This window comes from Mercurialis annua, linkage group LG4 (genome assembly GCF_937616625.2).
Source record: "Mercurialis annua linkage group LG4, ddMerAnnu1.2, whole genome shotgun sequence".
In the NCBI taxonomy this organism is placed as follows: domain Eukaryota; kingdom Viridiplantae; phylum Streptophyta; class Magnoliopsida; order Malpighiales; family Euphorbiaceae; genus Mercurialis; species Mercurialis annua.
In genome coordinates, this window is record NC_065573.1 from 37,801,249 (window position 1) to 37,814,387 (window position 13,139).

General features: G+C 32.2%; 2 protein-coding genes across 3 annotated transcripts; one reads left to right on the top strand and one right to left on the bottom strand.

The window, feature by feature from the left end:
* Positions 1-564: 564 nt before the first annotated feature.
* Positions 565-6,411, top strand: LOC126679054 (uncharacterized). 2 transcript variants are annotated; one of them, XM_050373989.2, is made up of 8 exons: positions 567-781; positions 1,316-1,441; positions 2,811-2,909; positions 4,107-4,249; positions 4,768-4,876; positions 5,338-5,445; positions 5,587-5,727; positions 5,810-6,411. In XM_050373989.2, exons 1-8 carry the CDS (start codon positions 710-712, stop codon positions 6,230-6,232), a joined length of 1,221 nt encoding a protein of 406 aa, XP_050229946.1. In that variant the 5' UTR covers positions 567-709; the 3' UTR covers positions 6,233-6,411. The 2 variants fall into 2 exon arrangements, with proteins under 2 accessions (XP_055961556.1, XP_050229946.1); XM_056105581.1 differs by lacking the exon at positions 2,811-2,909 and having other exon boundaries at positions 565-781.
* Positions 6,412-8,132: 1,721 nt separating this feature from the next.
* LOC126679415 (probable calcium-binding protein CML13) lies at positions 8,133-8,904 on the bottom strand. The gene has a single exon (XM_050374436.2). The coding sequence runs from the start codon at positions 8,752-8,754 to the stop codon at positions 8,311-8,313; it is 444 nt and encodes a 147-aa protein (XP_050230393.1). The 5' UTR covers positions 8,755-8,904; the 3' UTR covers positions 8,133-8,310.
* Positions 8,905-13,139: the final 4,235 nt, after the last annotated feature.

Genomic DNA, 13,139 nt, shown 5'->3' on the forward strand with positions numbered 1-13,139 from the left:
ACTATTCGGTTCGGTTTACGGTTTTTACGAAAAAATAACCGTAATAACCGAACCGACCGTATTTAAAAATTACGTTGTTTTAAACTTTCATATACTCACATTTATATATTAAACTTGTTTAATTTTATAGTTTTATAATAAAAAACGATAAATATAGATTTAATTTAGAGAACATGTACTCTCTAGGTTAAATTTTTCCATTTTTTTTATTTATTTTTTAAAAAACTGTTTTTTTTCTTTCTAAAAACCATACAAAAAATATTACGGTTTTCGACCGAACCGAACCGAACCGTAATATTTCGGTTTGGTTAATACGGTTTTGATATAATTTGGTTAATACGGTTCGATGACCGAAATTTTTAAAAAACCGAACGGTTTTAAATTTTTGGGCGGTTCGATGGCCGAACCGACCGTTGCTCACCCCTAAATCTTGTGATGATACAAAATAATAATTAGGGATTATGTAAATAAATAATACTATATGGGCCATGTTAGAATAAAAAGCAATAGTTTGGGGACTTCTGAATGAATTTAGCCAAAACCAAAAATTAAAAAACAGCAGATTGTAAACACGATCAATCATCAATAATGGTAGTAATTTATAAAAAAAACAAAGAGAGAGAAACAAATTATCCATAATTCAAATCAAATCCAATGTTTCAGTTGTTGATTGATTGATTTTATATGTTCATAGCCAAAATTAGATACCATGAAAGGCGTCTCCTCGGCGCCTGGTGATTATATTTACTTCAAGTCTCAAGTTCCTCTTCACAAGATCCCTGTAAGTTTTTTTTCCAATTTTTTAATCTAAATACCATCATGCCTTTTATTGCTTATCTTCTTTTTATTACTTTTTGAACATGTTTTAGCTGTTTTTACCTTTATCTTTGCTCAATTTTCTGCATTTTGTTTTCAGTTTAATGCTTTCTCGCAGTTTTAATATATTTATTGATCTGGGTTTGTCTTAATTTTACCTTGATCTCAGATTTTTAACTTGGTAGTCTGTCTTTGTTTCTTTTTAATGGGTAGGTTGTGTTATGTTTATAATAAGTTAAAGACCTTATATGTGAATTTGTCAATGTTTAATCTGGAAGATGCATGTTTTTGAGGGTTTACTGTGTATTTATATCTTCTTTATTTTTAGTTTAGGTATGTATTTATCAGATAAATCTTGATTGTGCTGAATCTTTGTATTGAATTTCAGTCTGTAGCTCATCCATTTTTCTTTAAGGCCCTTTGTTCTATGTCAATTGTCAAGTGTATCTGGTCGCATATGACGGTAAATTTTGACTTTGTTTTAATAATCTTATTGTAGATTGGAACAAAACAGTGGCGATATTATGATTTTGGTCCGAAGGTAGTTCCACCACTTATTTGCCTTCCTGGAATAGCAGGCACAGCAGATGTCTATTATAAACAGATTATGTCACTCTCCATGAAGGTAATTTGTTAGATGTTGCAGTTAGCTAGAAAGTATACGAATATTCTCGATATTTCCTTTTTTCTTTAATTTTTGCCTTTCTCTTGTAGTCAATATATACTTCAGTTTATTTGCATTTTCATATGTTGTGTTATATTTTGCTTGTGTAGGTTTTCCTCATAAAGGAATTACCTTGAAACTTTATGCCAGACTTAAATTTTCGATCAAAATCATATTTAGTATTAGGGTAAGTTTGGTTGGGAGGAAGGAAAATGGGAAGGTTTTTTTATTTTGAATATTATATGTCTTGTTTCAAGATAGAAAAACATTTCTTTTCCATATTCAAATGCATCCACTTTCCATACTTTACATAGCCTTGGGCTTTTCATTTAAAGGAAAAAGAAGTGAACGAAATAAACAATTTTTTTTTCATTGGAAGTAATTTTTCTTGCAAAACCATATATTGTTGGTGAGAATGTCTACCTTGTTATACTGTCATCTGACCAGACTTTTAGCTGCTAGCTTTTGATGTTTGTATGGAGATCTGACAGAAAAATCAAAAGTTATTCCCTTAACGATAAGCCTATTAATGTTTATAACTTCCTCTTATCTCAATGTTTGAAAATTTTCCCTTCCTCTAGCTGTGATGAAAAGCAGAAATTTCTTCACAAACTGACTTCTAGCTTTCTTTCCAAAATTGAAAAAACTGACTTCTAGGGTGTCCTTAATGAAATTTTATGATGATATGTGTGGCACATTATGGCCAAGATGGATATCTTTTGGTCAATGTTAAACCATATGGGAAACCCTAATTGTTTACTTAGATGTTAAAATACAAGGATGTTTGTGCTCAAGTGTGCTGTGAATTCCAGTCAAAAGACCTTGAATGGAGAACCTAAACTGCCGCTGAATTATTGTTAATAATCTACTACATATCTGATCTGATTTTTATTATTTTATAATGCATATGAATGATATTAATAATAAGATGGAATGATTATTTCGATACCCACTTATCATTGTTTGTGGTTATCATGTTTTTTTTTATTTAATTGGCCAAAAGGAAGTAAAGAGTTTAATTTTAGCACAACTAACGTTTCAAAAACCTAAGTAAAACAAGAAGCTGACATCCCCTGACTTAATGCAGAAGGTTTTTTAGGCAATTCCGTATAAAAGAACAAAGAAATCGAGAAAACATGAACCTGAAATACGCTTGCTAAAAATTACTCTCCTGATGTCTGGTCTGAATGATTATTCTAGTCTGTGATTGGAATGCCGATCGAAAGCTGTCAAACTCGTCTAGGTTTTGTGATTTAGCTTCCTAGATTTGTTTTTTGATCATCAAGCTTGTGCAACATTACTTCATTTCTTTTTTTTTTTCAATTTTCAGGGTTATCGGGTGATTTCTGTTGATATTCCACGTGCATGGAATCATCACGAGTGGATCCAAGCATTTGAGAAATTTTTGGATGTCATTGATGTTCATCATGTGAGAACCTTCATTATTTTATATCTTGGTATTGTTAAATAATCAGTTCGCCCAATAGCTCAAGTTATTGGGTGTGTGGCTCCAACTATAGTATTATTTTAACACACCCTCGCATGCAAATGCCCATTGGAATTAAAGTGTGAACAAACAAGCATAAATGTCCACCGCATCTTGCACTTTAGACTTTTCGATCATAGAGGCTCTGATACCATATCAAATAACCAATTCACCATAGTCCAAGTTGTTGGGTGAGACTCCAACTATAGTATTTTCCTTGCAGTCTTTTTGATTCTATACCTTGTTTTCTTTTTTCTGAATTTGATACTTGCTTTTGCTTTATGCCCTCTCATTGTCTTTCATATCAGTTAATTGATGGTTGTTAACACCAACTCATGAAAAGCTAGCACTTCATTCTCTTTTTATTTACTCTTGCACCTTTGTTGGTAGAATCTGCTACTTAAAGCTTTGTTAGCAGTTATTATGTTCTGAACATATGAAATGTCTGATTTCTCAAATTTTACCCTCACACTTTCTTAATCTGTTTGGTTATTGAGGTTGAGTACTATCCTGCTTGAAAAGGGTCCTTTGGATGTTGCGAGAAGGACTGTGAAGTTTGTCTTAGAACAATAACGAGTGTGTCAGTACAAAATATTTAAATATCCCCTCACATTCAAAAAGTCCGTAAGTTTTTTTGCTAAAGTATCCATAAACTATAACAGTTTTGTGTTCTATTTATAGCTTAAAAATCCAAAAGTTACATGCTGAATCTATTATAGTCTTTCAGCAATATGTGAATTAGCAATGTCCTGGTTCAGTTCAGGGTATACAAAAGGTTTATTGAATTACAATTGTTGGATCAGTATAGTACTACCAACTTGATTTCTAGTCTCTCTTTTTTCAATTTGTTTCAATGGATTCTCCATGCTTCTACGAAACGTCAGTATTCTTTCTTGATCTCATTTTGGAAAAAGGGCTGCAAGGTCTGGTTGCTGATGCATTAGATTAATCGGGACTATTGAAAAAGAAAAAGATTGTGTATATCCTCAGCGATCATAATCATAGTGCACATTGTCAAATTTGAAAATAAAGAGAGAGATTATATGTTTGCATATGGCTTCAATATTTTTCAACATTAATTATGTCTTCTATAATCATTAGCAACTGGAAATTGAATTGTCTTACAAATTACTTTGACAGATTCATCTGTATGGCACATCTCTTGGAGGCTTCTTAGCACAACTTTTTGCACAGCATCGTCCAAGACGAGTGAGATCCTTGATACTCTCAAACACATTCTTGGATACACGCAGCTTTGCAGCTGCAATGCCATGGGCTCCTGTGTATGTAGTTGCTGTAGTTCCCCTCTTTAGAACTATATGTTCATCATTGATTGATCGTTAAAGCTTTTGCTATTGTTCTTTAAACAGAAGGGGTGCTATTAGTTTTCTGGTAAACACACTAGAAGAGTTACATGAAGTCTTGGATGGTTAATAACCGGGAGAATTGATTGGTTTATTAATAATAACCATATAATTAAACTCTAATAGCTTGGCTTAGCAAGTGAAGTGGTTAAGTTCAGTTGATGATTTATAATAAGTCTTCGAAATTATATTCACCCACTAGTGTACACAAATTTCGTACTGGTTGGCATCTTTATGTCACTTATCGCAATACTCGAGCAAGAGGAACTGAGAATGTTGTTGTAGCTAAAGAACTTCTCAGAGTCTTACTTCTATGCAGTATTTCTAGATATCTAATATTTTGGTTTTACTTTTCTTATTTTCTACCTTTATATGTTGCTCTGCCATGTGTGAATTAATAGTTACATTTGCAATTGACTTTAATATTTGTGGTGCAGTGTTGGTTGGACCCCTTCGTTTTTGCTAAAGAGATACGTCTTAACTGGAATTCGTGATGGTCCTCATGAACCATTTATTGCAGATTCTGTAGACTTTGTTGTTTCCCAGGTACGGTCTTCAACCTAATTTTGTGGATTTTACCCACCTCACTTGTCCTCTGGCCCTTCTTTATGATTTCCTCGTGTAGTCTCCCTCTTTGCATTTTGCATATTACACAATTAAGCATGCATATCTATTTGTGTGTCCTTTTTTGTTTTTGGGATGTTGCCTCCATGTTCTTCTCCGTCTTTGACGCTTATGGACTTTTTGCATGGAGGTGTATGCTTGTTCCTCAATTTTTATACTGATTTCTTGATTTCAGATTTCTTCTTGTATTTCAAAGACTTTGCTCTCTTTTTTTTTTGCTTTTTATCGTTCTCTAATTTTTTTAGCAATCCTTGTGAGAAAATGAGGACTTTCCTTGACCATTGGCTAATTGCTTTCGAATTACAATTCGTCTTCTTTGCCTTAGTTGTCTGCTAATTTGGAGAAGAAATCCTTGGCTAATTCTTTTTCAACTTTGCGTTTAGGTTGAAACTCTATCAAGAGAAGACTTGGCCTCCAGGTTGACGTTGAATGTCGATGCCGCTTCAGTTGGACCTCTTCTTCTTTCAGATGCACATGTTACCATAATGGATGTAAGCTATCGAAGCTTGTTTCTTTAAAAGAAGAATTTCACCTAAAATACTGGTCAAATTAGGTTTTGCTCCCTGCTTGAAGAGAAATAAAGATATTTTGTCAATAATTTCGTTTTTTTGTATGGTTTTTTTTCATCAAAGACGAACGATTATTGTGCAATTCCACAACATCTTAAAGATCAACTTAGTGAAAGATATCCAGAAGCAAGGCGAGCGTACTTGAAGTCCGGAGGTGATTTTCCATTTCTCTCTCGCCCGGATGAAGTCAACTTGCATCTTCAGGTTCGTAAAATATTCAGATTTTATGTGTTTTTCAAACTCTGCCTGCAAAACATGCTTAGAGTGGTTTATCTGCATAATGCAGCTACATCTTCGCCGAGTCGGAGTTGAAAGTCGACCAGATTTGGTTCGTGGCATCCCAAAAGATGGCACCGGCGGAAGTCACAGTGAAAAGGAGGACAAGAAAAAAGATCCTGATTATCAACCCAAAGATGGCGGAAGCTCTGAAGGTCCATCCGGCGAAGATCAGTTACCTCCTGCTTCAGAAAGCTCAGACTCGCATACTCTAGACGAACCGCTTCACAGTAGTGCAAAGACGTGTCCCATTAGGCAGGAAGATGCTGCACTTCTTTGTGAATCATTGAAGACACCACACACTGTAACCACTGAAATCTATTTGCAGTCAACTTGGGAGACTATTTCCCTATGTTTATTATCATCTTATATGCAAAATATGTACATTATGACTAAATTGTTGCCCGAAACTCGGGCCATGGGTGTACAATAGGCACTTGCAGATTACTGTTCTCTTTGTTGTGCTAAGTTTCCACAGGCATTGGTTTCAAGTTGAATCCTTGGTGATGCTAAATCCTTTTGGCTAAGGACCATTTTTTCTAAAATTGTTGTACATTTGTATATTGAAAATTTTGCGTTAATTTTAAGCAGTCGAGTGAAATTTGTGCATCATTTTTTAAGATTCTTTACCTTTATACATTTAGTCAGAAGATGAAAATTATGAAGTGTGTTTCAGTATTTCAATTGGGAGGCATTTTGCTGATTAGCCTGTGCTTTCTTTACCACAATGTTTAGGGCTTTATACACAGTTTGACTCCCTGAATTTATATCTTTTTATCCATCTAATCCCTAAACTTAACGTCTCACCTATTGAGTCTCTGAACTTGTTAAATCATCCGATTTGACCCCTGAACTCGATAAATACGTACATTCAACCTCTCCATACACAAATTCTTTTAGAATGTTTCAAGTGTCGGGTGGACACGTAAAGATTCAATGTTTACATATTTATCAAATCCAAGGGTCAAATCGAATTATTTAATAAATTCAGAGATTCAATAGGTTAGACATTAAATTTAGGGGTTATGGGTAAATGGATACAAGTTCAAAGTCAAACTACATATTAGGCTCAATGTTCAGTAACCCATCTATCTACAGAGTTTCTTGCAATAATCAGTTCGTCACAAATTAAGTACCATAAGCATGTAGCTCAAACTCTGTAATCAAATTTTAACTGCTTTGAGAGATTATCATGGCTAAATGGTAATGAACAAGACCAACGTTAAACTTCACTTCAGTTAACAATGAGCTCGGGTCACAAGCAATCAAATAAGCTCAAGAAGACGAAAACATTTTCCATGTTTGGATCTTATTTTGCTAATCTCAAACAAATGAATAGCAAGGCGATGGAACTAAAATAAAATATATATGGTCCAAAGCTATATTTCCTTGAAAATCAAAACCAAGCACCAGCTCAGGGACTTATTTTCCAGTATGATTGCACCCTTGAATCAGCATGCTATGCTAAACAGAGAACCATAGAACTCCCAACAGTCTAAATCCAAAGCTTAGCAAGGATTTGCATCCAAATTGAATCAGCATGCCTCATCTAAACTCACAACAGTAACCATACAACGACGAAGTTGGCAAAACAAACTAACAAGCAGGGCTACGAAGAGTAAAGAAAATGATGATACCATAGTTAAATTCACAACCCATATGATCCTCACCTTCAATGTACTTGCAAACTTTCTGTCAAACCAGTCGTCAGTTTCACCACAAAACCATTTGTTGTATCAGTCATAACCCATTGAACAGCATTTTCATATGCAAAGGCAATTCTAGGAACATATCAAATCGAACCCAAATTGTATAGAAATCATGAGACAACAATCCGCATAGAAGCACAAAAAGTCCCTGATCTAGGCATCTCACAAATCATACAACTCTCAATAAATTCCAATCTATGTTGCCTGGGAACTGCTTTTGCTTCCATTTCCAGAATCGCTTCTAAAACTCCAAAATTTAATATGTATAACCTATTCTTATATAATTATGTTGCAGTTTCCAATCTCAGCATTCTTCATTTCAACGATTTTATTTCCATACAAATTAGCTTAAAACAATCGAGCTAGATAAAGAGTTTCCTCATTGATCATGGTTCGGGCATGCTCACTCTCCTATCTGCTATTTATCTATCAAAATGTACAGTTCTACAGAATTACAACCTAACTACGTTTCTCGGCAAGAAAAATCGCAAGTCACATCCCATAACTCCAAACATCTAAATCCTTATGTGCATCAGAAAAAGGGAAAAATGAATAACCGATAAAGAGAAATTAAAAGAAGAAATTTTCCAAAAATAATACACAGATACAATACAAAAACATATATTAAAAGAAGAAGAAAAGCTTAGAATAACTTAACAATTAGAGGAACACATCATAATACAATCCATGAATCAAAATACCAAAACAAACCCTAATTCCCATACCCAAAATAACAAAACAAAAAATAAAATAAAATCAAACATTACCCATCAAAATTAAGAAAGAACAAACACAAACCCAATCACTTAGCAACCATCCTAGCAATAAAATCCTCATATCGGATCTTCCCATCCGACCCGACATCCACTTCCTTAATCCACTCATCAAACTCAGCCGGCTCCAACTTTTCCCCAATATTACACAAAATATGACGCAGATCCTTTACCGTCACGTAACCGGTGCTATCCTTATCCAGCACCTTAAACGCATCGCGAAGCTGCCGATCAAACGGCTCTGGTTTCATGTGCTTAGCCATGAGATCGAGAAACCTAGGGAAATCAAACGGTGCGGTTAGGTTTTCTTCTCCGATTATGGTTTTGAGTTGGGCTTGAGTCGGGTTGCCGCCGAGAGATCGCATTAGGATTCCTAATTCAGACGGTGCGATCTTGCCGTCGCCGTCGGTGTCGAAAAGTGTGAAGGCTTCTTTCATTGATGAGACCTGCTCGTCGCTCAGATCCTTGCCCATTTTTTGCAATCCGGGTTCGGGTTGCTTATTTCTCTGAGTCTCTAGAGGTTAGATTTTTATTTATTTATTTTGTGTTTCTGTTTTCTGTTTTCTTTCTGCTGCTGTTGTCTGAAAATGGAGGTGCACGATGTGCTCGCGAAGTTGGGGAATGAAATTATGATATAAATACGACGTCGTTAATATGTCGGAATGGAACGTTGTCGTTTGCTTTGTGGCATCATTTATGTGTGTAGGGAATTGGATTAGAATTGGATCAGAAGTACAGGATGTAAAGAGGAGAGCAAAAAGGCCCACCATCTGTGAACTAAAATTGGATTGAATTATGCAAATATCAAAAAAAAAAAAAAATTACTATTCAATAATGGCTAGCTATCTATTTTAGATAAGTAGTTTTCATGGTGGCAGGAGAAAGCTGAAAAGTCATTGTTTTTTCGTCCATGTGTTTTATATAATGTTGGTTATTTTATCAAATAAATGTTTCTAATTTTTTTATTTTAATTTATGTGTGTTTTAAGGTTATTTTCTAAGTGCTGTCATAGATTAGTTAATGTCACGAGTCTATGAGATTTTCGGGTATTGATTCTTTAAAAACATTACTACTTTTTAGTTCGATTAGAACCGTTGATTGTTTACTTGAGTTTTAACTTTAATTTTTTTGATAAATCAAGGTTGATGTCGTTATATTAGAATATATTAAAGTGGAGCACGTTTGTTTGAAGATAAAAGTTTTAAAGATGTAAATAGCATTCAAAAAATTCATCACTGAAATTTACCTAATATTGACGTTGTCAAAATTTTATTTTAAATTTTTTATCAAGGTGTTTTACTTTTAATAGATTAATTAATTGTTCGATTTTTATTTACGTTTTAGTTTTTTTTTTTTTTCAGTTTCAAGGTGACGTATGCGCGTTTTAGTTTATTATCTGTTGATTTATTATGCACTTAAATATTTTATCAATTTATCTATTATACTTCTGTTAAAAATAGATACTATTCAAATCTTAAAATTTACAATGTGTATATTTTATAGAAAAACAATATAAAAAGTGGGATGACTCCTCTATAGATAAAAGTAGTGGAAAAAAGAAAAGAAAAGAACATCTATAAGCCCACAATAAATAAGTCCAATGATCATAAAGACCATTTTATGAGATTGTAGGACTGAGCCAGCCCATCTTTACCATAAGTTATACCCAGTTGTCTAAAGAATAAGCCCAAGTCACTTAGGATGTATATAATTGGGCTACTGGTAAATTATTCGAAATTGACCTGAAAAATTCAAAGATTAATTTAAAAAATATTAATTGAGCTCAAGCTAATTTAGATGTCAATTAAAAATATTTGTGATGTACATGTATGAATTCATAATTTTTTTAAAAGATATTTTTTTATGGGATTCTTTTTAATATATTAACTTTTTATATTTTTAAATGTATATGCTAAATTTTATATTTTATAATTGAATTTTAATGTACATCAGCTATGATAATTTTGAATAATTATTTTTATTTTTTATTAAATTCGAGTCGAATTCGAACTCGAAGTCAAATAGTTTCGATATTGTTTGAGTTTAACTCAAGTTTAAACATTTAAATCCGTTTGAATTTAAATTCGAACTCAGACTTATATAACATGTCCGAGTTCGAATTTAGCCTGAGTCTAATTCGGATTCGGTCCGTTTACACCCTAGTTCCGCTGGTAATTTCAAACCCTCGGATGAAAAGTGGTATACATAATAATGGTGGTGAAGAAATGATTACTATGCTGAGCTGAATATGCACTTGCAAAGCTCAAATCTCATTCCAATTATTACTTTCACTCTGCAAAAATACTTCCACTTACTAGAGCCCACACCTTACAGGCTCACAGCCTTTGTGCTTGCCTTGTCTCATTCGATCAAATTTGTTTGAGCTACTATGTGTTTTAAGTTTTGTATTTAAATGTACATTGAAAAACATATAAAATTAAAAAAAATTATTATTGTCTTTTTAAAATATTACCAATAAATTCAACGGGCGGCTATTTTATATTCCAAAATTATAATATAGTTTAGTGATAGTCATGACTTATTTAAATTGAGAAATTATATATTCAAATACTATTTTTAAATGATAATACTAATAATATATTGAATAAAAATTTTCCAAAAGACGGAAATTATTTTTTAAAATTGGATATCAATTATGTACAAATTGATTGGTTTAATTTTTTAGAATTAAACTCTAACTGAAAAATAAAATAGGATGTGAGAACAAAAGTTATTGTATTTCGTTGTTCATTTACAATCTAGAAAGAAGTTTGAAGAAAAAAAGCACATTCTAAATTTTTAATGGCTTAAAAATCAAGGCAAAAATTCTTCAAGATTAGCCGCCTGCCTTAAATTTCTCCGCATACGTGTCCCTATGTCATTAAGTAATTGCTGCCACATTTTCTTGAGTATTATTATTACGTCAATCTATTCGAGAATGGTGGGAGAATTCTTTCAATTAATATACTCCCTCCATCCCAATAGAGTTGTCCACTTTGAAAAATTTTCTTGTTCCAAAATTCTTGTCCACTTTCAAAAAGTAACTAATTTTTACACTCAAAATTATATATTACCCCTATTTAAAATCCACTAATGAGTCTTTTGAAAGTAAATTGCAAGTGGATCCTATATTAAATAGGGGTATGACAAGAAAAGTAAGTAAAATTTTACAAAACCCATAAGCAATAATTATTTTTCTTAAACTGTGTGATAAAGGCAAAGTGGACAACTCTATTGGGACGGAGGGAGTAATTTTTTTCAATGCAAACGGTGTCGCTTTTCTTAGTTATTATGGCAAAATGGACTTCTTTTTCTTTTTCTTGATTATTAAATTGTATATCATGTTAATTTTTTTCTTTGAATTTAAATTATATCATGTTTGATTTTCGGTATTAAAGCAATTGAAAAAAGATGAGCACATTAACAATGGCTCTCCAATTCAAATTGTAAAGTTTGGTATTAACTTTTTCTAAAAGGACCATGATTTGAGGATCTAATTAGTAAAGATTTATGCTTAAAGCGCATCAACTTTTTGTTTTTTTAGTTTAGCCCCACTAAATATATTTGTTTATTACTTTGCATATATTATATTATTATTGATGTTGTCTTAATAATACCTACTTGAGTGTTGTTCTCTTTCCTTGATTGATTGTGTAATTCAATAGAGATGTTATAGATAGGGTTAGAGTTTGTCATTATTGGACTATTTTGTTTTAAGATGTAATTTGTAGCATCATTACCTTGCAATAAAACAGCACCTAATCAAAAACTCTATAAAAAAATTGTATGTTTTTTTAATGATAAAGTACTCATAGTGATTTAAATTGATGCTGATTTAATTTACACATTTATTAAATTTTAAAAATTGTCTATAATAGGTTTTTATACAGGTGATTAATATTTGATATTTTGATATGTTTTTATAAAATAAGTGACTCCGAATAACTCTTACTATATAAATAAATATTACTATTAAATATAATTATCATATTAAAAGATAATTTAATCGAGAGAATAGCGGGTCTCAAAGATCATTCTTGTCGTTCTCAAGTTCTTCTCAAAAAAGGGTTGACACGGGGGACTTGCCCCCTCAGCCAAGCTTCGCAGCTATATTTTTATACCATAAGCAGACGTACAAGAAAGACCCATAAATATTTATTTTATATTTGAATAAAAACGGTTTAAATAATTTTCTATTTCTTAACTTTTTAAAATAAAAATCAATATAAAATTTAGATCACTTAAAATAGAAAACTAACCTATAAATTTTGAGAACTAATTCCGGACTCTGATTCTATCAAAGAAAAAAAAATAGACGTGGATTGAAGTAAAGTTTACCTGAGTGTTTATTTGTGCCATATTATATTTACAACAAGTTAATGAGTATTAAATTTATTTTTTTTATTATTTTTATATGACTAACATATCATTAGTTTGTTATGCAAATGACATGATGCAACGGTTTATTGTATAATTTTTAAATTTATTTTGGAGTTGATAACACATTTTTACATGTACTTTGAAAATAATTAGAAGAAAATCCTAAATATAGATATACCAGTGAGTTATAACTCATATGATATAAGCGATGGACAACAAATTAATTGTTAGGTCGTAGGTTTAAATTCTTCGACCATCGCTTCTTCTTTTCGATTATGAAAAAAAGTATATTTTCAAACTTAATGTGAGTGTTGGCTTATAAATATGCTTCTAATTATGAAATTTTGAATAAGACACTGCTAGTCTCTTCGTCAAGGCTATAAAACTAATCTTGATTTTAAATGCATTTAAAATCAATGCACTGAGTTTTGCTTAAATTTTATTTCTAATTATAATGATGGAATAATTCACATCTTTT

Bases quoted from the DNA above. Each gene is read 5' to 3' on its own strand.
- LOC126679054 (XM_050373989.2), top strand. From the start codon at position 710: ATGAAAGGCGTCTCCTCGGCGCCTGGTGATTATATTTACTTCAAGTCT. The intron at 1,442-2,810 runs GTAATTTGTTAG...TTCAATTTTCAG, and splicing joins TTATGTCACTCTCCATGAAG to GGTTATCGGGTGATTTCTGT. The intron at 2,910-4,106 runs GTGAGAACCTTC...TTACTTTGACAG, and splicing joins ATGTCATTGATGTTCATCAT to ATTCATCTGTATGGCACATC.
- LOC126679415 (XM_050374436.2), bottom strand. From the start codon at position 8,754: ATGGGCAAGGATCTGAGCGACGAGCAGGTCTCATCAATGAAAGAAGCC.